We start from the raw sequence: 25,605 nt of genomic DNA, 5'->3' as shown, positions 1-25,605 counted from the left end.
GATGAGCTAACATTAGCCACCGTAAGCTACCGGTCACACCAGACTAAGAAAGGTCGGCAAAACTCTTGTGTGTATTGAATTGATTTGTGAGAGATAGAATGTATTATTTTTCTAGAAAAAGTCATATAGTCTCACTTTAAAAAAAACGAAAAACAACTTTCTGGAATGTCCCATCTAGATTAAATTATTTATAGCCACTGGGACAGTTTGGGGCGTGATCAGGATGACAACCACCTTCCTGTACTGTACTTTGCACCTGCACCTTATACAGTAAAGGCAAGGTGGATGCCAAATTTGTGCAAATAAAATGACAAACACACTTATATATGCACATGTAGACTGAGAGAGAAACAAGCATGCTCACATTCAAACTTCTTTTGATTGCTTTGGAATGTTTTGCACAAAATTAAAACTGTATCAGCTCCCAGATGATTTCTTTCTAGGCCACTTTGCAGAAAATGACAACATTATATCAATTTCTAAAAATGTAGTTCAATGAGATCTAATTATCATATGTTTACTTCATCACAGCATTAAAGTCTTGCTCTACTTAAGCAGCCTCTACCTTGCTCTTCTCTAAAACACTGTGGAACTCTTTCTCCATCTTGTGGCGTCTTTGTGTCATCACACCCTGACTCACCGTGATGACGCTGCCCTCAAAAAATGTTATTTCATGCATCATTTACATGCATCAACTGCTGACAATAATGAGGATAATTGGATTTTAAATGAGCGCAGTTTATAATTTGTTCCAGAGATTGATGGGGATTATTGATGTGTGCACCCTCCCATCAGCCCAGTATTAATGTACTCTCATGTATCATCACTGTTTCCTTGTTGTTGTCCTCAAATCAACCTGACGCTTGTGTATCTGAAGAAAAGGCAAACGCAGGTATGACTTTGATGAGTTGTTTTCCGCTTTTTAGTTTGCAAGGTGAGCACCGGCATGCAAAAGGGTTCAACCGTATACTGTGGGGATGTGATGATGTTGGTATTGATCATCTGCTTAATCAGTGATAGTGAAAACAGGTGTGCATCATTAGGTCCTAAGTGACTGAGCAAGTTGTGGAAAGAAAATTAAAACTGTTCTGCAGTAAATTACATTCTACTAATCAGAATCAGCTTTGTTGACCCCTGTTTCTAGTGACCATCAATGTACTTACACACAACAATCTTCAGGAAGATACAAATGGACATGCAGCCAAAAGAAGGACAACAAACCCAAATAAAGATAATTAAACATATCACTATTATGTACAAGCAAATAGGTGAGAAAAAATAGATACATAAAACTGTTTTTGTCAAGTGTGAACAGGAAACAATTAGTGTAAAGGTGTGTAAGAGTGCAGGGAGTACTGAAATAAATATTGAATGGGTAAACAAATGTGATAAGTTACTTTATATACATAAAATCAGTGGTTATTTACAGTGTACACAGCCTGCAGTATAAACAAGTATAAAGCTGCTGAACTTTCATTATGTGTGTATATGTGTCCATATGTAAATTATGATTGTTAGCTTTAACAGATTAATATTCAATTATTGTTTTGTTAGTTACATGAGCAGATGGTAGGTGTTTCCTCTGTCCTTTATATGGGCTGGCAAATCAGAAGATAATTTCATTTAAATATCAGTCTGCAAACACTATGTTAAAGAAAATATGTAGTCAAATTTATGGGTAAGTATGTGGAATCCAAAACGTTCAGTTTAACTGATCAAACAACTAGATAACATGACTTTTTTTTTTTGTTAGCAGACTGTGTTTGTGTGTTGTCTTTTTTGCTCTGCTCATATTTTCTAGCAATAGGTTATTTAAAGTCTTGTCAGACCATCTATGTCTATGTTACCAGTGAGATTTTTTTTCTTGCTCCTTTTTCAGTCATGTAATGTGTGTGTTTGTTATATTACAGTGTATATTTTATGTAAAATGTTTGCATTGTTATTGCAAAAAATAAATAAATGTTACCCATCATGCATCTCTCTTGAGTTACGACATTTTTCAGCTGTGCAATGATGCTTCCTGCGGTCATACCATATTTGTGTTCTCAAGATAAAAAGAAAAACAAATGATAAAGCTGTTTAATGTTGAATCCCTGCTGCTGCAGCAGCCTTATGAAATGCCTTTATCATTTGTGTCAGTGGACCTGTAATGTCAGTTCTTTCACCAGTAGAGGGCGACAAAGGTCATAGATTACTGAAGAACCATCTGACATCAGATGTACCCAATGTACCCAATCTAAAGTACATACTAGATGTTACCATTCATCTGCATTATGTGATGGCAGTTGGTAATATTGCTGGCATTGGTTACATCTTGAAGAAATAAATCAACACCTACAGAGACAGAAAAAGTTGCTCTGTCAAATGTCCTCATATATATTAGAATCTCTGCCATAACTGTTCATCATATATCATGCTATGATAGTCCAACCCAGCTACTTCTGTTTAATATTAATGCCATTCTCCTGGTGTGAAGAATACAGGAAGGTGTATCAATTTCCTTCATTTCTTGCTTACATTTTGTTCTGGTGATTCAACCATTTCCTCCCTCTTCCTAACATTTTAACAAACTTTAAAATTTCTTGCTGATTTCAGACTTTTTCTGACACCTTGCAGATTACAGGCAAATTACTGGACACATCAACCTGACCACTGTGTTCACCCGAGGGCACAAATCTGCTTTATTCACAGTTTTTTGTTTTTTTGTTTTTTTTTTCTTAGACTCTGCGTCTGTGTGCATCCTGCAGAGCTGCCACCCTTTCCATAGAGGGCAATCCATCTAAATAATGACTGGAATTAGTTTCACTGCGTTGCATAGGTCAACGCCTGATGTCATTCTGCTATCACAGCTGCAACTGAGAAGGTCTGCACTTGGCCATAATTACAGTAACAAACAATTACACTGCAGAAGGCCTTTCAAGCACATTAACTGAAGCAAGCTGTTAGCAGTGCAGGCAGTCGAAGGCTGTAAGTCAGCTCTCGCAACACCAGTAGACTTCCTTCTGTACTGTACAAGCACTTCATATTGTCAAAAGGGTCGACATAGAAACTGGTTGAACAATATGTCTTTCCTGTCAGGAGGGAGTGCAAAGGACAAATGTAGTTTTTCCTTTCATTTTTACTTGATTCTTCTTCTTCTGCTTTTTTAGAAATCTTGATAAGAGAACATGGGTCACCATAACTGATTTCAACTAACAACATGTGGTTGTATTTGCATCTCCTGACCTCCCTCTCCTGCTGCCAGACTGCTGTTTCAAGTCGACAAATAGCGCTTTTGGGTCCGACCTTGCTGCGATCATGCACTTAATGACAGGTATGGGAAAAGCCACCTTGGAACTGCTATTCAGATGCACTGCGTGGTGTACTCAAAGTTCAAACCCACACACATCCTTGAGAAGATGGCAAATCATCCATGCTTTTTTTTTTTTTGTGCTTGAGAAATTCTTCTTCCCGCATGTCTCCCACTTTTACATTTCCTCTCCAAGAGGATTACAAGCTGATGATAACACCCACACATCATTTAACACTTGAAGAATGATAGAAAGGAAATGTCCTCTTTTTTCCCCATTGGCTAACCCTCTTCCTCACTTTATCTTTGATAAAAGCTCAACACTGAAGCTTCTACAAAATACTTTTTTTTTGGCAAAATAGAAGGAAAGAAGAGATGTAGATTCTGCCTGTGACAATCCATACAATGGATTGGGTACTTTTGAAATGATAGAGGTCAGATGTAAGTAAAGCATAGTAAATAAGTAAAGATACAGGTTGGTTTGGGGAGGACAATATGTGCAGAAAAACTCTATGAACCATAACATTGTGTGAATAATGCAGTAAGCAAGCAAACATGACAACTTCATTTACAGTATATATCACATTTCTTTCCGTGGGGAGTACAATTGCTTGTTCAAATGCTTACAAAGGACTATGTTTATGCTTTCCTGACGAGCAACCTCTCATTGTTGGGGCGGTAGTTGTAGGGGCTGAATAGAAAATGCTCATGAGTCATTTTGGAAGGCAATGAAAAATAACATACTGTATTTTGTCATGTAGGTTTGAGGAATTCTTGTCATATGTACATATGAAAATGCAGGTTTGTTATGAGTCACTTCCTAAACAATGTTAATGATGGAGCACATGCAATAATTCCAGCACCTAGGGCAGCAAAAACTAAAAGCCATTTCATCTTATGTTTTTATTTTGCCCTTACACATCTAGAAGACCCCTGCAAGATGATATAAGAGTCAAACAGGTATGCAGGAGCAAGGCCATCATGCAGGGCCTCATAGATTAGATGTAAAATATTGTAATTTCTCTTTCTTATTAGGAGAAATTTGCTGTAGTCAGCTAACAGACATCTTTTTTTTGCCTCTGAGACAAAGTCTTACTCAACATATATTTCTGTAGATGTAATGTAATGCTGTCCCTTCAGATAAGATGTGAAGCAGATGAGTACTGAGACATTAAGTCCTACACACTTCTGAAATCTGTACTGTGGGTGGCATGGAAACCTGACTGCACTGTAGCATGAAGACAGGAAGTGACAGATAGTGAACTAACTGCTTATGGACCATCTCCAACAATTTTGCTGAGTAATGGAAGACAGGAGATTGGTCGATACTAATAAGCTGATATTAATTTAAGATGAGTCAAGTTAGGGCTTTTTGAAAGTAAAATAATAACTCATTCTTTTTTAATAAGTTTAAGAGAAATAGAAAGAAGGCCAGATTGCAAAGAGTTCTTCAATTTAATTAAATATCAGTAGACTGGCAATTAAAAACCCTTTTCTGAACATTTTGAACTACATGTCATATGACTACAGTGTACAGCATCTTATCTGTGTTACCTGTGTCATGTGAGTATAAATAAGCACATCAGGTCAAAGTCAGTCGTTTTAAGATACTGTTTGGTAATTGTATTTGTGTTATTTCACTGCTTTGTCTCCCCCAGTTTCTACAAATGAGTGAAACAGCGCCCCCCCTACATTAAGGGGTTTTAAATGTCGAGCTGACTGTGTGGCCAACCGCGGTATTGCACCATTACAAAAGTCTATCTAAGTTGGGATCGTTTTTGATTAAAAAATATATTAATTGCGGTCACGGTCATGCGACGGCGATAAGTGTGAATAAACACGTCTCTGAAGAATAAATTCTGAAGCCAATTACATAAAACTCTGGCCTCCAAACAACCATTTACATAAAACAACCGGCTGATAGTTTTTTAGTTAGTTGCTAATGATATAAGTTAAACCAGCCGGCTTAGTTACGGAGAGGAGATGCTATCAGTCAACAAGCAAAATGACCGCCACAACAAGTGCAGTGGGACATTATGGACCCTTCATCCCCATGAAAGAGGAGAGACGTCAAAAAACGTGAGTCAGATACATTTTCTATCTGTCTGTCTGTCTGTCTGTCTGTCTCTTTGCTGGCTGCTTTCTTTGCTTATGGCTAAGTGCTGCTCTATGGCTGCTTGTGTGTATTTTACTCCTTGCTGTCTTGTTGCTGAAGCTGTTGTTACTGCTGTTTACATACAGTAGATACACTACAGAGCCCGCCGAGGCTTTGAGTAATTTGGTAAATTGCTCCAGTTTTGCATTTATTGGTTGTTCAGCCACCTGTTGACTGTGAAGGAGCCTGTGCGGAAGGTCTGCTAGCTGTTTGTGGCACTTCCTTTTGTTATTGTTTTTGTTTTTAAGCTGTGTTGTACAATGACTCATTAGCTTAAATAACTAGAATACCATTAATGTATGCTTTTTTTCCTGCTTCAAGCACATAGATGAGACTGTGTAAGTACTTGATACATGCATTGATACTTTTTAATGTTGACATAAACTTTTACAATGCATTAGTGACTGTTTTTAGTGTAGCAAAGGTGCGTTAGACAACAGATTTCTGATCACCATACGTTTACTAGTTGAATCTTATGTGGCTGTGTTGCATTACATAATGATTCAATATGAATTTTTGAATACAATTTGTGAGTTAAATGACACTGTTATTATTTATTTAGATGGCTTGTCTGACTTGGCTTCTGAACTTCTCCACTGCTCCAAAACAGAGTCAATTTAACAGGCCCCTCTGAAACAACAGCTGGCTCTATTCTGGCCCCTGTGGTTTAAATGAGCCAGAATTGCAACTGTCTCTCTACATACTGTGAATCAGCTCTTTCACACCAGTTTTACTCATGTTGTCATGATGCATGTTGCCCACGTTTTGAGCATTATATAGCTGAAAGATGTACTGTATCTATTATTCATTCAGGATTACAGTTAATATTCCCTAAATCTGATCCAGATACTGCAACACAATCTTCTTGATTATATGGAAGGACTTAATTTTGCTGTTGTCCTCTTAAAGGACCAGTGTGTAGAATTTAGTTGCATCAAGTGGTGATTGCAGATTGAACTAAATACCCCTCCCTTCCACTTCCAAGCTGTGAAACTTGTGAAAAACGCCCTTGCTAGAGCTGATTTTTGATTTGTCCATTCTGGGCTACTGTAGAAATATGGCGGTGCAACATGGCAGGCGCTGTGGAAGAGGATCCACTACTTATGTAGCTATGAAAGGCTCATTCTAAGATAACAAATACACAACAATTCTTATTTTCAGGTGATTGTATGCTAATTAAAACATATTTATGAATATTATATTCCATTTCTGCCAATAGATCCCTCTAAATCCTACGCACTGGTCCTTTTAAAGCTTCTTGTAATGTTAATGTATCCCCGGTTGTTGCTGCAGCAGTGATTGATCTCCCCTCAGTGATAAAATAAGGCAAAGTTTGCACTTTCCTCGACCTACCTCCTATTTCATCCGAGGTCTTGATCAGAGCACCCCTCGGAGAGAAATAAATGTCACGACCCACCATGTGAAATAATTTGCCATTATAACAGCGCCGCCTCTGCCCAACCGTATTGCAAATGTCTAATTCTTAATCCACTAAGTATCACTGTAGAACAAGACTATAAAAGTGCGCTCGCAGACATCTCCGTGTGTGTGCATGTGTGAACGAGATAGAGACAGATGGGGAGCTTAATGCATGTAAAGTTCTCTTAGATCTGAGCTCTCTTGCCCACTCCAGCATGTGGGAGGAATGGGAGGATAGGAACAGATTGATAATGACTTGTAAGGGAATCGCGAGCGCTTCTGCTCACCACGCGAGCAGATTTTCCTCAGCTGGAGGAGGCTGGTTTAAGTCGGTGAGGAATTTTTAAAGGGGATACGGGTATTAATGACGCTTATAATGAGAACTGGTCGTAAATAAATGTGAAATGGCTCCGGGTGTCAGAACAGCTCAGGATTCACTTGGCTTAAGAGGCGACTTAAATCTAATTTTCCCAAATTCAAAGCTATCACGGGCCACGGCACCTCTTTTTAGTTTAAATTTATCCTCTCCGTACTGTAAACAAACAGGATTTTCTTCATATTCCTCTCACTGACCCCACCCGGTTTCATACTCTAAATAATCACAGTCATTTACAAGTCAATAAATCTTATATTCAACCTTTTAAATCTTTTATTGTATGAAGTGAATTATATATTATAGAGTGAAATAACTTCACTCTTTCCTGATGCAACTGCTGTGCCTTACTGTCAGACATGATCATATCTGCCATAACACTGTAAATTCAAATCAAAAACTGAAGAATGCTACACTTGAGTTCTGCATTTTTTCCCCCCTTATTAGCATGCCAGCTCATGCAGGAAGGACAAAGTCCTCCATAATATAATTAGATCATCTTTTCACTAGGTTGTACCTTTGCTGTCACTTTCCATTAGTTGTGTTTTTGAAAATGATTTCAGGATTTAATCCAAAACGCGAACATGTAATTTATTCGAAGCCGTCATTTACTGTACGGCGGATGATTTCTTCTCTCTGATGGTCATGGAGTGAGAAACCCAACACTCTCAGTTGAATTTGAAAACCCAAGTCAGGTGAAATAAGTCTCAGAGAGATGCAGCCCAGATGCTCAAGTGTGATTAAACTGAAAGCCATATGGTCAACTAAATATCTCTTCATGCAGCTTTATTGTTTTTATACACAGTACGTATTTAATTGAATCCTGCCTGCATCTCCAGCTATGACTCCCATAATGTCAGTTAACAAACATCTTTAATAAGCAGAAATTGTAATGTAGCATGGTTACAATATGCTCATCCATTTCTTGGACATACAGTACAGTGCATACAGTACCAACCTAGCATAACAAATAAGCTTCGCAGATTCTCCCTCTGCAATTTAACATATAAATATAAACATATATTCATTTCTGTGTGGTAGTAGCACTGAAAAATGCCCCACCCTACTGTGAGAGTCTTTGCCACAGCTGCACTGCACATGAGGTGTGTGATACAGTATAATATCAGAAGGGGGCGCTCAGTATATACACAGGAAACCCCCCCCCCCTCCCTCTACTGCACTGTGTTTGAACCTATACTGCTTGATTATGATGTCACGTCATCATGGTATTGCATGGCTGTGTACTTTTGCAGCACCAATCTATAAAAAATACACCATACTGCTTGTATTATTTGAGGGGAGGAGAGGGAAAAACAAGTGCCCCCCCCCCACACACCACCCCACCCCAGTTCCTGCAGTGGCTCAGAGCTTGATGATTGCTATGAAATTGTCATTAGTAAATAAAAAAAACGTGCAGTAGGCTACATGCAAAGAGGGGAAAAAAAAATATTTATTTAATGGCAACCTGCTGTTGCTGTGCTTGTGTGTGTGTTGCTATAGGCTATTTAATTATTCTGTCTGTACTCTGCTATGACAGATATGGCAGGTACTGTGCTGTTGTATTTCCTGGACTGGTGTGCATAGTGTAAATGTCAGTGTAAATATCACAGATGCATACACCGTTGCTTCCTTTCCGTCTTTATGAAGTTATAGACAATATTCAGATCTAACGTCCGCTGTGTCCTTTCAGCAATAAACAGATCAAACTTGTCTTGTTGCTTCCATATATAAAGGCTGGTTGATCGAAGGTTACTGATGACTTCATAATCATGATGTGCAAGACAATCGGTCCTGCATGATTTCCAGGATACAGAGCAACATATACACACAACAGTTGCGGAAGTGGTTAATTTTCCAAACCAGGAGATGGCGCACAACTCCTGTCTTAACACCTAGAAATGTTATTAAGAGTTTTATCTGCATCATTGACAACACTGATTACAGATATAATTCTCCTTCATACAGTAGATATGAATGTGTTAACACCTTTTTTAAAAAAAACAAACAACAAAAACACAGAAGAGTTTGTGTGGGAGTTGGCCACCTACACCAGAATAGAGCAGGATTTTAAGATTAAATAGAAGGTGAAATTACACGTTTTAGGTTTTTGTTCAGTGCACCGTTTTCGCAAGCCGACACATAGAGCAAAGAATACAACTGGCTGCATCAAATTAGCATGAAATTGCAGTGTAGAGAAGTTTCACCCTCAACTAAATAATAGAGATTTATGAGGGGGGGGGGGGGGGGGGGGGGGGGGGGATCTCTTATAACATCTATAAAAGTTTCCTCTTGTGTTGGGACTACTTAAAGCAGCTCAGAATAGGCTCATTTAAGTGCAGAAGTTTTTCCAAGATGATCATATAAAAAAAAAAAAAAGAAAAGTTTTTCTTGAGAGACAGACCTTTTTTGAAGAACTTCCTTAGAGAATGATGGATTTAAAAAGCAGACTCCTTTTGAGAGAGAGAGAGAGAGAGAGAGAGAGAAGTCTTAAAAAAAAAAAGAGGCACTCTCTTTGGGAGACGGACCGATCTGAAAAAGATTTCAGCTGAAAAAGACAGTAAAGAGAGCGAGAGAAGCCATTGTTGGAAAGGGTGGGGGGTGGGGGTGGAGGTTGCTGTAAAGCTATGCAGCCTGGCGACAGTTAGCAGGAGGAGTCCTCCTGGCTGACCCCTGTGTGGATTGACACCGCCTTTGTGTGGCAGTGAAGCATTGTGGGACCGTGGACGACTTGGGACTCCACTCACGTTCTCAGAGCCACTACAGAGGTATCTGACCGACTGCCAGACACACACACACACACACACACAGACACAGACACACACACACACACGGACAGACACAGCCACACAGACACAGATAGCTTAGTCCCGACTTGTGCCGGATGTTGGATTGGCACTTGCATTGTGTGGCAGTGAAACGATCTGGGGGAACTGCAAAAAAAAAAAAAAAAAAAAAAAGGACTTGGAACGCGGCTTGCACATGCAACATACACACAAATCCAGCGCGGTGGAGATGATGATGGCATGCGTGTATATACAGCTGCCAGACAGCATTAGCTTGGGAGGAATTAAGAGACTGTGGCTGAAGCTTCGGGAACCATTTCTGCCTTCTCCAAGAACAAAGTCTTCCAAAACACTATACCCAGGTCTCTGTTATTTCTCCATCAATCAGAGGTCGCTGTCTGGAACGGACTGTATAGGCTCTATGCTTAGTCACAGCTCCTTAGGCGTCAGGAGTGATGTGTTTTTGCATAGGTGGTGGTGGTGTAGGGTTTATCATAATTAAACTATAGCTTTTTTTTTCTCTGTTTTTCTTTTCTTTCTTTTTTTTTTATCAGAACAGTATGTGGGTTTGCTGCACTGTCACTGCCAGTCTATGCATCAAAGGAGCAGAACATTACATAAACATAAGCACTACAGTGTGGGAAACAATATTGGTACGTGCCCTGTTTTTTTTTTTTTTTTTTTTTTTTTTTTTTCTAGGCCTGTGGGATCATCTGTCTTATTTCTGCAAATAATGAGTCACCCAACATACAATGCGACATCATTAACAGCACATCGGTGAAGTCAACAGAGTGTGTGTGATCTGTATGTGGACTTCTTATCCGGATAAGGGAAAAACACATGCTAATGCTAATTATAATATCAGTAAATTAGCGTAAATGCACTCTGCAAGACCACATCTGGAGGCTCCACCTGTGATCGTGATCTCAGCCAGGTGTAAATGCAATCTGTACAGTGCGACCACATTCGTAAGAAGACCACTCAGCATGTCGAGAGGTCACCTAACACCGCCTCTTCAGGCTAGCTTAAGCAAGCGACAGTGAGTGCTATAAATATTCCCTCGCAAAAAAATGAATGACCCCCATCCTCGGCATCGTTATCATCCCACAAACTGCTGTCGTCCAAATCAATGATTACAATTAAGCTGAAGTAGGAAACTCTTAATTTGGTGCAACACCATTCATTGATTAGAACTAGAGCTGAAACAATAAGTTGAATGGATTAGAAAATTTGTATCATTATTTTATGTAATTTTTCATACATTCCCATATAAGGATATGTGTATTTACATCATGACAATGATTTCAACTATATATCCCAGCCCTATGCAAGCCCCACCTAGATAGTTTGCATGTTTACATCAGATCACAATGTGGGTATATTTAAAATAACAAGCGCACTTATTAATACCAGGTATTGCAAGGGCTCATGGGTTTCTGATTCTTCCATTATTTGTAGGGACACTGGGCTGCCACAAGACATTGCCATGATTTAAGTATTTTTTTAATTGGATAAGATTTTCTTTTCCACTCCCTGTTCCACTTAATAGGTTATTTAGTTGATTGATTTCAATATAACAATGCAAAAATGTAACAGCTTTTTGAAGTAAATTCAGGGTTTAGTTCATACAGAATGTCTTGTACTTCCTTTCTCCCTTTGCTCATACACATTTCATCCCCTCCTTTCATAAACATAACCCCATGGAGCATCATGAATATGAAACTGGAAGCAGGTGCCTCATTGTATGTGGCATTCGGTCTGTTTTTCTCTTCCAGAGGCATGTTTTGATGGAAGCCCTTTCTCTAATAAACACATTTTACTAACGGAAGTTCACCTCCGTTCTCCGGGGACTGAAAAAAAGCCCTTATGGGAAATGTACTAAATCACAAACTGCAATTACAAGTAGATGAGGCCGGTTGAGGGAAAATGGGCATCGTGCAAAACTGTATTACAACACCTCATCACAAAATACCTCCAGGGACTCACTGATGATGCATACTGTGTATTACAGTGTGAGAGTGCAAGGGTTGACTTTTCCTTTAGGGGTCAGTGCATTTGGATGTTTCCTAATACAATTACATGGACTGTTTTTGGTACAATATTACATACTGGTGCCACTGTTATTATGAGGGGTAACAGTAATGTGTCAGAGGCTGAGGACAAAGCAAAAGTTCATTTATGTGTTATGCCTTGGTATAATTATTATCATTATAATGGGAAGTTGGTAGCCTCTATCTCCAGCCCAGTATCCCTAGGAATTACATCCATATTGGACAATTCCGCACATCCAGTGTCAATGTTGCGTGCCAGGGATTTTAATGCAGAGTACAGGAGTTTGTGTTTCTCCAAAGATCTGCAAGTAACATTCACCTTTGTATAAACCATAACTATGATCTTTCCCTCTCCTAAACCAAGCATTTTAGTTGTCTGACCTCAACCATACCTTTATTTATTTTCCATAGCCACAACCCTTCCTTAACCTAAACCATGTCAGTGTGTAAAGATATTGTGGAAAGCGAAAATTCAAAAAATGCTCCTGTTAGATTTTAAAAGTTATTATGGGTTCATAAAGACTGTTTTGTGTACACATCTAGTAATTATTTTAAGTTAAGTAGTGTAACGCTAACTCTGCTAGCTTTGCCATTTTTCTATTGGGTTTCCCAGTTTAATAATATGTTGTTAGCATCATGCTAAGCAAGGATTATTGTCCTGTCAGCCAGTCCACCTGGAAACCTATTTGCAAATAGTCGAATAATCTCCATGTTACTTTCATAAGGAGAAAAGTGCTACATCAATAGTTTTCCAGGATTAATCCATTATTTCCTGTGGCAGGAGGGACAGAATAACAAATTACCTGTGAAAATGGGGGATAATTTGTAATTTGTACTCAAAACACCCTCATTGTTTTCACAACTTTGAGCTTGCCCAACCTAATGGAGACTGCTAAGTCTATCTGTACTCGATGTTTACTGAGCGTTTACGGAATGTACTGAACGGTTAGTGAATCAGTGTTTCTCCCATAATTATAACAACGAGAGGCCAAAAAAATTTTTTTTAATGCCAAAAATGAGCCAAATGTCCATTCATTGAGAAATCAATAGTGTTTGGGAGTCTCTGTGCAGCGATGGTTTCATCGTCGATGTCTAAAAGGTCAAGATCCTACACTTCCCATAATGCATCTGAAAAGTGTGTGTGTGTGTGTGTGTGTGTGTGTGTGTGTGTGTGTGTGTGTTCTTCTCCATCATCACCAGGAAAGTGTACGAGCAAAAAGCTCAGTGCTTCCTCCTAGTGAGAATCTTGTGAAATGCAACTTACTCTTACAGCGAATTTATCAGTTAGTTGTTAAACGTTAATATCATACATTACAGTAATTTATTACCTATATTCATGATAATGTCATTGAAATTTATTACATTTATATCTGTTACAATTCCAACTTAGTTTTAAAAGGTTGGTACTTAATAGCCAATTGACATTGAGCACCATGTGTGCCATGGCATGGAAAGTGATAGCTTTATGCTAGTTTGCACAGGCAGTGCCAATTACTTTTTATGAATTCAGTCCTTTTCCATGAAGTGTGCTTTGTTTAAAATTGGCAAAATAAGAAATCCTCGCCCATAAATGATTCTCATTAGCAGTCTATAAATAAAGGATTCAGAACCAGGGCTCAATAATTATTATGAGGGGAGCCGTTTCAATTTACATTTTCAATTAAGTGGATTATGAGTTCATTGGCTCCTAACCCTTGCTGAAACATCCACACTCACACACACAAGCGCTGAGGTAAAATATCTCCCAGTGCTGAAGTGGAAGTCTAAAAGACACTCCACTTCAATGTCTGCCTGTGAAGATGCTCAGTCATCCAGCTCATGGTATATCTATGAGGGCTAAGTCAAGGGCAACAGGACTTGCTTTAGATTCCTGAAGACGTTTCGCCTCTCATCCAAAAGTCCTCTTCAGCTCTGACTGTTGCTTGATATGTGTTACATCACTATATATATATATATATATATATATAGATCAGTGTATTGCTGTAGTTTTTTATGTTTTTTGGGGGTTTCTTGTAAACTTAGTCAGCGCTGTATGAGAACAGCTTGCTTTAGAATCACTCCTAAGCTGAAACGTTTAATTTTGAACCACATTTCAACTTGTAATTATGATCCCACACTGTCTTCTCCAGTATAACAGAATAAGAATCATCCAAAAAGAAAAAAGTACCCTACAAAAGGCTAAGAAAAAGCTTAAGTGACTGAGGATTTAAATTAACAATCGTCAGCTTTAGACAAATACCATGTCTGTCTCACTGCGCTAGTAGCTCGACATCTCTGACTCAGTGAAAGACTCGAGTTGCTAGAAAAAAGAACAAACATCCTCAATTAACATAATCTTGTCTTAAACTAGTTTTTGGGGAACAGATGTACTTCACAAATGAGTCAAAAAAAAAAAACACAGTTAAAAGCGACAACAAAGACGATGAGGTAAGAATGTAAATGCCAGAATAGTTCAAAATCCCAAAAGTCAGAGATACTCTTACTGTACAGCAAACGTGACATATTTATTTGAATTTTATTGTCATTATAATAAGATTTGAAAAACCCACCACAAGGAAGTTCAGTGGATTAACACAAATATTGAACTGACATTAAAGCAATGCCAAAGACTGTTTTGTAATTTAGGAACTGGCATCAAGTCAGACTTCTCTGAACAACCCTAATCCTCCTTGATGAAACTGATATTATCACACACTTGCTGGCCATCTGTTCTTACCTTTACACATCCAAAGCAAGATGTAACCCAGACAAGAATATTATTTTTCTCATTTTATTGTTATTATGAATAAAATAAAATACTGTCACGGTTGCTCTTATAACCTCGAAAGCACCTCAAACAAGAAAATCTTGTCCAATTAATCAAAATTATTATGGCGGGCACGCATATAAATCATTAATACGTAGACAAAGCTGACATCAATAAAAATCTAATGGCCTTAATGAGTGAGGGGAGAAAAAAAGAGATAAGAGCAGATGTTCAAAATGAAAACCTCATCAACAACAGTTATGTAAAAAAAAAAAAAAAAAAAAAAAAGTCATTTTAGGGAGGAGACACCGGATGGTGCTGTTGAACCGGAGAAAACGGCGGAGAAAAGCACACGTGTGAGATGCAGAGGGAGAGTTAGATAGAGGAGAGATACAGCGAGAGGGGGCGAAGGGCGAGAGAGATACAGAGGCAAGGCGAAGGAGCTAAAGAAGTAAAGAAAGAAGAGAGGGGATGGAGGAGGGTGGAGGGTGGGAGGAGGGTTAGAGAAGCAGAGGCAGAATATTTCCCTAGTTTGAGGAATTGGTAGTGAGAGAGCGGGTAGGAAAAAGGGGGTAGTGGGTGGAGGGTAAATGTGGCATAAACATCATATCAGTCTCCCCGCTGCGTTAATTATATCCATTATTACCCTGCTAGTTTCTGGGTCAGATGAATTTTTATTCACATCCTTGGAGGAGAAATTACAGAAAATTACAAAAAAAAAAAAAAAAAAATACCTTAGATCTTATTGAAGAGGACCAGGCCTTGTTTATGGGTAATTGTGAAAAAGCAATATACCGCTCTGTGAAAACGTGTTTACCAGTTGAGCTCTCCCTAAGGGCCATGCCACGGAGCGAGACACGCAGAGAGCATTGTCCTCCCCTTGACTATTAGTCTCTCGCCTCCCCCTCCTTTCTCTCATGCAACATACTGTACAGTACAGCGTCCCTTAGAGGCAAATGAAATTGTACTCTGCACATTTTGACAGCACCATGAATTGCATTTAATTACACCAGAGGAGAATGATATAATCACTTTCAAGCAGTAGGGGTTGCTGAGCCTGTCACTCTATGTGCGTGTATATATATATGCACCTCTGCAAGTTTCCCAGTCTGTGTAAGCACCTGAACGTGTGTGTGTGTGTATGCGTGTGTTAGTGTGTCTATGTGCAAATCCCCCAACGCAGCAGAGTCAATCTGTGTGTTCTGCCTTTCGATGAGCAGATATTTGAACACTAACAGCTTGTCAGCCGCGTGTACAGGTTTGCAGACGGAACAGACCACCAAGCGATGTTCTGCTAGGTGACAACAACCTCTGGGAGAATGATGTAACACTGAAAGGAGGGGGGGGAGGAGGAGGGGCGGGGGGGCTGAAGGAGAGGTGGGGGATCCACACGTGAAGACAAACACACACACACATGACTAGATGCATACAGATAGAAGTCGCAGCACGGTGGGGTACAATGTGTAACGGATCAGCTTGTTGTCAAATTGGTGAGACTTGCTTCTAAGGCTGCTTCTTAAAGCTTCTAAACCAGGGATGATGCAGCAAATCTATAATGACTGCAACACACACACACACACACACACAAGCACGAATCATTTATTTATGGCCGCATAAATCAAGTAGCACGGGCGAGATAAACAGTAAAGATGATTTTGTGAGATCTGTCAGTTACACGGTACGCTACAAATAAAAACACAAAATCACGGATAACAGAGGTAGTCGTGAATCTGCCAGTTATACCTGACACCTGCCCGTTTACGTTCCTAACTGCGCGGCTCTCCTCTGTGATATACTCATCATCTGAAGGCTCCAGACCCGGCTTCCCCCGGAGAGAATTAAAAACACGCAGTTGGCACCTGTAAAACGTTCCATGTGGGATGGAAATAGCAATTAGTTAAAGCAGCAGAAGGCCCCTTTTTAACAGCACAACTAAACTCAAAGTGTAATTTCAGACATCTCTTGGTTTAAATATAAAATACGCTTCTCTGAAACAGATCCAAATATGAAGCACTCAGCAGTCTTCACCATTCAGCCTGATAGCTTTTCACTCATCATCACTCATTCACTTTATCCCTTAAGAGGCACATACATAATTGAAATGTAAGATGCATAATACTTGGCACCTTGTAAACATGTATTTAAATGTTACGAAACTAACGCTAGACATATAAATAAAACCTGAAAGCCGAGGCTGCTAATGGCTTTGCTGTTTCTTACATTAAAATGTGTCCCTGCACTGTTTTGTCCATTATTGTCGAACTGCTGGAATGTTAATTAATGGCGTATTTTTCTAAAGAATATTAGAGGTAAAGACTGTGTGTGCTTTTATTAAAAAAAAATTCAGTGCAGAATAGCCTACTTCTCAAATGCTGTAATGTCACATAATACAAAACATTTTTAACAAAAACTATATACTACACATATGTAGGAGTACAAAAAAACCTTTTTTCAACTGATGGTGAACGTGCATCTCTACTAAATGCTCCAGATGTCCATTTACAGTAAAAATGCATGCAATCCATTAAAGTGAAATAAAAGACATGGTTATTACACATACTATCTTAAAACTCAAGAAATAAAACATTGTACATATAACAAATCAAATGATTTGAACTAGATTGATAAATAAACTTTAAAAATAAGGAAAGGTCATATAGGCTAATATACAGTGCAGTTTTGTAGAATTCGATCAAGGCAATTGATCTTCCTGTTGTTGTTCCTGTTGTGGAAGTTGTGAGTATTTCCTATACATTTCAATCTGGATACACACTTTCCCCTTTTGAGCTGCTGCACTAGCAGCTGTTTATTGTGTTTCAGTCGAATTCTAATTAGCAGTATTAGCAGTGTCACCATTGATTAACCTAATGAAAGATGAAAAAATGTAGAAAGTGTTGGGTCATTATTTGAGCTCCACTCAACCTCGCTTTAACTAGCCTTCAAAACTTTTAAAACACTGATGAATCCTTGAAGACTAGAATTGAAATGGAGATAACTTACAATTCCAAATAAAAAGAGACCTACGTTTACAACAGCAGCACAAAGGCACTATTTTTTTTATGTTTTCACTACAAATTTGATTATTTTCAGAGGCTTAGGATTCTGATTAAATCCTGCATTATGAACTTAAACTCCCCTAATCTCCCCGTTCTGTCAACCAACTCAATCAAACATCAGTTTATAATGCAAGCCTGCTTTAATAACGCATAGGTCATGTTCATTTTTATAGTCTGACAGTATGCTATCGTATGAGTGTTCTTTTTATTGCGTTTTTAAGATATTAAAAACAGCACAAACTGAATTTAAAGTCAACAGAGCCGCTAATTTTTAAAATCTGTATAACTTTGCTGGATTGGGTCCTTTTTTAATTGAGTCTTTTTAAAAACATGTTAACTGCACTAAATCTACTCAATAGCATTCATGAAAGTAGATTAAATTCTGTTAGTTTACCCAACTTGAGTTTGAAATATGTTATGAAAGGAAATGGATCCCTAACATCCACTCATTTCTGTCCTCAGATGGATAAGCTTCACTCTAGTTTGTTAACATTCACATGGATTGGATGGGTCGGTTTGACGTCTACCACTTCTTTATGATCGGCTGCATCTCTTCTGTGTGTGCTTGGTAACATGGCAAGCTGGTAGGTACAAGAAAGCCCTGCACACTTGTCATATGCGCTGATGCGTCACGGCTGTTCGACTGGGCCAGAGGGCAGGATTGGAACTGACCGAGGCTTAGCTGGCTCAACATTGACTGTACACAAAGAGAAGCGTATTTGACCACTTTTCCTGCCATAAATTACAAGTATTCAATATTGCCCTAGCATTTTTTATTCTTGGCAGGATGGGAAAAGCCTCTGCAACACTGTAGTCTTGCATTCAAATCCAGGATAATGACTTTTAGTTTGGTTGGCACCTCACCAACCTTATGGTTTTTAGGGAAGCTCTTTAGCTTGAAACTGTACAAAAATCACAATTTAACAATTAAAGGAATACTATGATTTGGAAATCACATTTTGTAGTAGGTCTTACATGCTGTTTTTGTGTAACTGTAGTAAAAGCAACTCTGTTTCCTAAAAATACATTCATATACAACTAATCTGTAATTGCAAACAAGTCTTTTAGGAAATGTAGTGCCCCCCAAATCACATTATCTGTCAAAATAATGAATTGTTTATATAGAACGGATTTGTGAACTGGTCACAGCCAGCACAAAATATTCATACTATACATACCTGCACAACATTGACTGTCAACTTACTTCATTTGTTTTTCCTCAATTATCTGCTCCCAGCAGCTAAAACATGCTCGATTAAGATTCTTATGGTTATGTTTTGGCAACTCAAAGCACTTGATTGGTTAAATATTCACCACCAGCAGTCTTAATCAAGTCCTGGTAGTGATCAGTTTTTCCTCCACTTGGTTTTTATGTAGTTGGAACAAAAAACAACTATGGATATAGGTAAAAAAAAGTATGACAGGTTTGCACATCAGAGGACATATCCATAAAGTTGAACCTTTCTCAGCTTTCCCACAATGTACCTTTGAGTGTTTGAGTATTGCTGGGCGGCACAACATATTTTTCAAGGTTCACTTCACAATGAATAGTATCCTGTCCTCTCTCTGTTATTTGAATCAGTTAGGTCTGGACGGGTTATGAGAAAGCCCCTGGGAATAGACATCTTAAAGGTTCCTCCACCATTTGTTGCAATCTTTTTTTTGGAAGAACCATATTTCATGGTGTGAATCTTAACTAGACTTAAATATCCCACATAAAACCTTTTGAAAGTGCAAATTATTGCTTTCTTTTTGGTATCAAAGTCTTGAGTTTTGTACACCCAACAATCAATACCAACCTCCTCCATACAACTTGTCTATGATATAAGGAGGTTACATTTCCTGGATTGGGAAAAAAACCCCAAAAGAACTAAAAACAAAACTCAACAACGTTGTCAGTGAACTTAATCAGCCCGCAAATATGTTTCCTCTAAAACATATTCGGCAAAGCAAATAAACAAGCAGGGTCCCAATAAATGAGCCTAGCTCTAATCAATAACGAGGATAAAACAGAGAAGCATGTGTATATCAGTACAAACACTGGCACACAGTGGTACAGACACACACACACACTTTTCCCACCGACCTGACAATCAGAAGCTCTGCTGTAGCTGGAGGCACATTCAATTACGATCTGTGGACTAGCTCTGTTAATTGCTGGAGAAGCTGCTAAAGACACTGACACAAACATTTGCTGTGCTTTTTGGACTGCAGAGTGTATAATGTACAAGTGTAGAAACTTGGCTCCGCTATGCTATGCTTTTTTTGTTCTTTGTTTATTTCCTTTATTGTGTGAAACACAAAGTTAGTATTTTGATTTTTGCCACCCATAATTATTGGAATCTAAATACCAATAACAAAAGCAAACATTGGAGTCCATCAAACGGGCGAATATTGGCATACGAACAGTTTCATAAGCGATTTACTGCTCCCAAAGTAGCCAGTGATGCAAGCCATTATGAAAAATCCCCAACATGAGACAGATTTGTGTAAAACAGCAGAGCCATTTCCTTCATAAAAGAAGTACTCACATAATGCACTAGAGTACTTTATTGGTGTGGTTCAAAGACATAATGACTGAAAAAGACCCTTTTAAGTCAAGCACCATGATACGTAATGATTCAAATAACTCCCTCTTAAGCAACAGAAAATAAAATGATCCTAATGAGTCCTTCCTTTCATCTAGCATGGGATAATTGGAGCTCGCCCATTTCCCCTCATTGTTAAGAGGCTTGATAGCTCATTAAGATCCTAGCTAAATGTATATATCACAGATTTTACACCTAAACGTTTGATTAAAATGGCCCCGCTGCATTTAGTATGATTGCGGCAAATTGACAGGCTGATATGTGGAGATGGATCAGGAGGAGGCAGACTATCAGCACATGGACAATTGAAGATGAAGGAGAGCTAATGACTGGCTTTTACCACAGGTTTAATAGAGGTGTGTCCCCATCAGCTGATAACTGCGGGAGATTGTGATTGAACTTTGTGCGAAATCCTTGTAAAATCTGTACGTTTCCAATTTTTTCTTGCACTTTGACTATTAAAGCATTTTACAAGTTCGTGCAGTACTTTAACAGTACGAGACATAGTAGACCAAGACCAGATTATGTACAGTCTCATGGTGCATGAGCTTTCTCAGTGGTCACCAGCGTATCTCCAACACCCACATAATCATTACTAATTTTTCTGAATCCATATTCATTTTTAAATATGCATTATGCTGTTCAATTAAAAGAACAGCATAAACAGCAGTATATGGCTGTAGCCCCTGCAGAATAACATATTTTCTAACAAACATTGACATTATTTTAATGTTTTTGCATTTGGAGAAGGGACTATCAGACAAATGGCATTTTAATGCCTAAATACAAACACTTAGACATTCCAGAGGTTGTTAGTGATACAATACTAATGTAACACAGATTGGGTTACATAACAAACAATAATTAACCCAGAAAAAAAAACAAAACCCAAACCCAAAAAATGATGTTTTAAATGGAATTGACCATTTAAAACAAATGGTTATGCAGTTAGATTTTGCTGTAAAAAGCTTTGCTCTTTGAGGGAACTCTCAAAGCTACAGTGATTTTGCTCAGAGAACTAATTCACCCCTAAAAATATACATGAACATTAAATCTTAAGTTAAATCAATAATATCAAGAATATAAGGAAGTGGAAGGGGTTGGTAGAGAGAGCTGCCGCAACAAGCATATCAGCAGAGTAATAGTCAGAAGTGTCTGGTTCTAATAGCCACGCTGTACAGCTACATGAATATGAATATGACATTATGAGCCATGTTCCTCTTCTGAATGATCTGATTCATCACTTGGCACAAAAATGTAATACTCAGCAGCTGCTTCAGGCACATTTGCAGATTAACTTTAAAAACCCTCCAATATTAAGGAAAGAAGGGTTAATTTAGACCGTTTTTTTTTTCTTTTTACAATGATACAGCTTTGACTTTTCTTTTATGAGTTTGTATCAAAAAACAAACAGTGTTGAAGCTTCATATTGTCAGGCAGAAGAGGTGAACTCTTTCCTCTCGCCTTACATTCAGCTCCTGAACATCACAGCCTTATGTAAAAGATTCATATTTAGTGCAAATAACAGCTTTCAGCATGAGAGTATATGGATATATGGATACCCAGAGTGCAGAAATGAATGTAAGTGACTATGGAAGTAAACATCATTTCACACAGTCACCGCTGTTTCATGCAGACGCCACTGATCCAAGTTGAATGATGTTACATTTCAGGTAAACGTATGTCATGTGTACATCTACTGGTGATGGCTGCCAGGGTAAATAAATTAAAACATGTATTTGTTTGCTTGTTTGTTTGTTTGTTTGATTAATTTCCCCAGCGAGCATCATGCAGTTTGGGACTATCAATAGCAAACAGCAAACAGTCAATGCCAGAGAGCATTAGCTTATTAATTTGGCAGGATGAAATAGCAGCTTCACGTCAATTAGGAGGGAATAAATGAGTCGGTGAAAAACTGCAGTTTGATGCTTCGGCATCACGGACACTTGGAGTTAACATTCAGAAGGCTGCTTGAAGGCTGGCTTCAGATTGTGGACACTGTGGTGATTTGGGCTCACGGAGAGGGGGGAAAAAAAAAAAAAACTACAACAACCAGAGCAAATCAAACAAATTGAAGCGCCTTTCTGACCAAATGTTCTGAGCTACAAAGATTGTAGTGAGAGGATTTTAGGTCAAGGACTTTTGCCTTTGGTGCCAAGTTCTTGAGTGACATGGTTGAAAATATCAAGGGTGGGCTGACACACACACACACACATACACATACACATTACAGCATGTTCTGCTGCTGCTGTGCTCTGTTGAGTAACTAGGGAAATGACATTCTTTGAATCAAGCATACAGAGGTCTCACACATTGGCCCCGAGCAAAATATTCTCTGCTGAATGCCATCTGTGAGTCTCTCTATCGCTTTTTCTTTTATCCCCTTTTGTATGGCTAACACTGTGTGTTTAGTGTAGGGGTCCAACACTTGGCAGGCTGTTTGCTTTGTAGAGTTTTTAGACATTTAGTGCTTCTGCATGTTTCAGGCATATGACAAAGAAGCTAAAACAGTCAGGGTTCATATTAGATATTAATGTCTACGTCTCAACCAGCAGAAAGAGGTAGCATCATGTCAATGCTAACGGATTCATCACATGGCTTATTGCAGTAGGGATGGATATTTACACTGCCTACGGCTACTTTTGTGATTATCCGCACAGTTGAGTATATTTCTGATGCAATGTGTGTTCTGAACCATGCTGACTGAGGTCATTTGTGACTTTAGCCTTTGATTGTTGTTAAAATGTTGCTGCACCGCTGAGCAGGTTGCTTCAGCACATCAGAGTCAGCCAAAGCAGCAGTGTATTGTCGTTCACGTTCGTGCTTCAGTTATTGATAAGCCACTTGTTGCATCATTGCAGATATATTATATTTACAAGAAATTTGTAGTTTTGCAACATGAGATATGGACTCTTAATGCAGAGAGCCAATCTGACTTGCTACATTCTTCTGCATCTTGTGCCACATTTTCTTATTCTTACATTATTTTAGTTGATTTATAGCTTTATAGCAATGTTTCACTCTGATATTTTGATGTACTTTGAGACATATCTTGTGTTATGTTTGTCTGTACTCATTTAAAAAGAGATGTTTAATCTGAATGAAGGGCTGCAACACATGTTTATTTTCATTATCGATTACTCTGTCAGCTATTTTCTCAATTAATATATTAGTTATTTGGTCTTTAAAATGTCAGAAAATGGTGCAGATAAAGATATTCACTTTACTGTCATGTAACAACATATAAAACGTTATGATGCTCTGATAAACTAGTATGCATTACCTAATTTGATACAGTGCATTGTGTGCTTGGTGAAATTTTAAGGGCACGTCAAAGCTTCAATCTTTGCTTCCTTAGTTTTAGTATCTTTTTTTAGCGGTAACCGTACACAAGCCCGAGTACCATGGCAACGGAAAAGCCTTACCCAGCTGAGGCTCAGCATTGTCGTTAAGACTATCACTCACTTGTCACCTCGCTTTGTTGTTTGCTTTTTCCCTAATCGGGGTGACAGTAGTGGCAGGCGCAGAGTGGTTTCCAGAGAGTGAACAAACTTGTTCAGGATAACACACTGAAAGCCTTTTTGGCTTCTAGTGAGGATGTGGTGTTTGTTTGTTTTGCGGAAGTATATGTAACAAGGAAGCAGCAGTCAATAAAACAACAAAAATTGGCTGAGATGCAGAATGTCATTCTAAAGGATAAGGAGACAGTACAGTCCTGGTACTGTAGTAATGCTTTAAATACTTATCAGTTGCTAATACTGCATCTTTCTCTAGAACTAAACAGCCAATTAAAAAAGTAAAAAGGAATATCCATGATGTGATGTGTCCTTGTCAGAACATTCAGAAGTTCACGGTCTCAAATCTCCCAAAAAAAAAAAAATCCACATTTGAATGACATTTGTGACTATTTCCTCAGACAGTTTCAGATCAGCTGACTCACAGGAAACCGCACGACAATATTGTGTCACAGCATCCCCAAACAGCCTGCTGCGTCTCTGTTTGACTGTCCTGGCTGTGGCTGTTGTTTGCAGCCAGTGCAGCCTTTGTCTCTGTCCTCATGATGACAGATAAAGCACTGTGATGCTCCCTCAGAGGGATGCACACGGGGGCACACACACACACACACACACACACATAAATTCATCCGTTAGCGCTCACATCTTTGTTCTGCAGCGTGTGATCTGTCAAAACCGTCTGTGAGTTTGGGTGTGTCTACATTTGTACGCCTCTGGAATCTAAATGAGGATTTTGCATTTATTAATGTAGATTTGGGTGTATTTTGAAGATAATATTTCTAATCCAACTACTTTTTTAGATGATTCCAATCTGGAAATATCTGGCTTTAATAGAGTTTAATTTGAAAAAGTTCAAAAACATCAGCAGGTTTTAATGACAATTAACATATCGCAGCGGACTGATAAATAAACTTATCAAACTGCAGCAGCTTCAGAAGCATTGTCCTTCATGTTTGTCCTGCAGAGAGACACGGGGGTGTACTAGCCGCCCATTTTAGATAAAAAAAAAAAGCTGCTGTAAAAATCAAATGCCTTTCATCCCAATAGTCATCGGACATCTCCGCCAAACAAAGCGGCGAATGTTCCGTACAACAAAGGCTTTTTCCGCAGGTTCAGGAGGGGTGTGTTTGAGAGGAGGCTGGCAGAATTAATGAACTCAGGAGAAGCCACAACAGCACTGTGAGTCAGATGGGGGGGGGATGTTGTAATGGGTGAGATCTTCACAGTGATTTGAATACAAAGGAAAGGAAAAAAAAAAAAAAAAAGCTGTTTTGTTTGTTTGAGTGCTTTTCATGACGCAAAAACAAATCAAAGGAACATGGAAAAAGAGAAGGTTGACCACAGCAGCATAAGAGCATAGTCAATAGAAATATTGACCAAATAGCTGTAGGAACAGAATGTGAGAGTTGAAAATAATTATTGGTGAGAACGTCACCCTCTCCTTCATCCCTCACCTTCCTCATCTAACAGTACTGTTACTGCTATACCGCACCTGTCCACTAGTTGTCTCTATAGAGTTATTATAGAGGTTGTTTCCTTAGCATTTTGATGTTTTTTTCTGGTGAATCAGTTGTATGTCGTCTGCTTATCTTGATAACAGTTTTAAAGGATAGCTCTGGTTTATTTCAAC

General features: G+C 38.6%; 1 protein-coding gene across 8 annotated transcripts in view; it reads left to right on the top strand.

Moving 5' to 3' along the window:
- The first annotated feature begins 5,060 nt into the window (after positions 1 to 5,060).
- The window catches only part of LOC122976590, a 281,468-nt gene continuing 260,923 nt past the window's right edge, over positions 5,061 to 25,605 (top strand). For 7 of the 8 annotated variants that reach the window (XR_006400983.1, XR_006400984.1, XR_006400979.1 and 4 more), the window contains exon 1: positions 5,061 to 5,368. Coding sequence is in view for 2 of the 8 variants with exons in the window: in XM_044345153.1 (XP_044201088.1) it covers positions 5,295 to 5,368 (74 nt within the window). In the remaining 6 variants the exon portion in view is untranslated. Of the gene's footprint in view, positions 5,369 to 18,334; positions 18,457 to 25,605 lie in introns of all 8 variants that reach the window. The other variant, XR_006400980.1, reaches the window with a different exon arrangement.

This window comes from Thunnus albacares, chromosome 24 (genome assembly GCF_914725855.1).
Source record: "Thunnus albacares chromosome 24, fThuAlb1.1, whole genome shotgun sequence".
Lineage (NCBI taxonomy): Eukaryota > Metazoa > Chordata > Actinopteri > Scombriformes > Scombridae > Thunnus > Thunnus albacares.
Note: the sequence above shows the minus strand (reverse complement) of the source record. Positions and strands in the feature narration are given on the sequence as shown.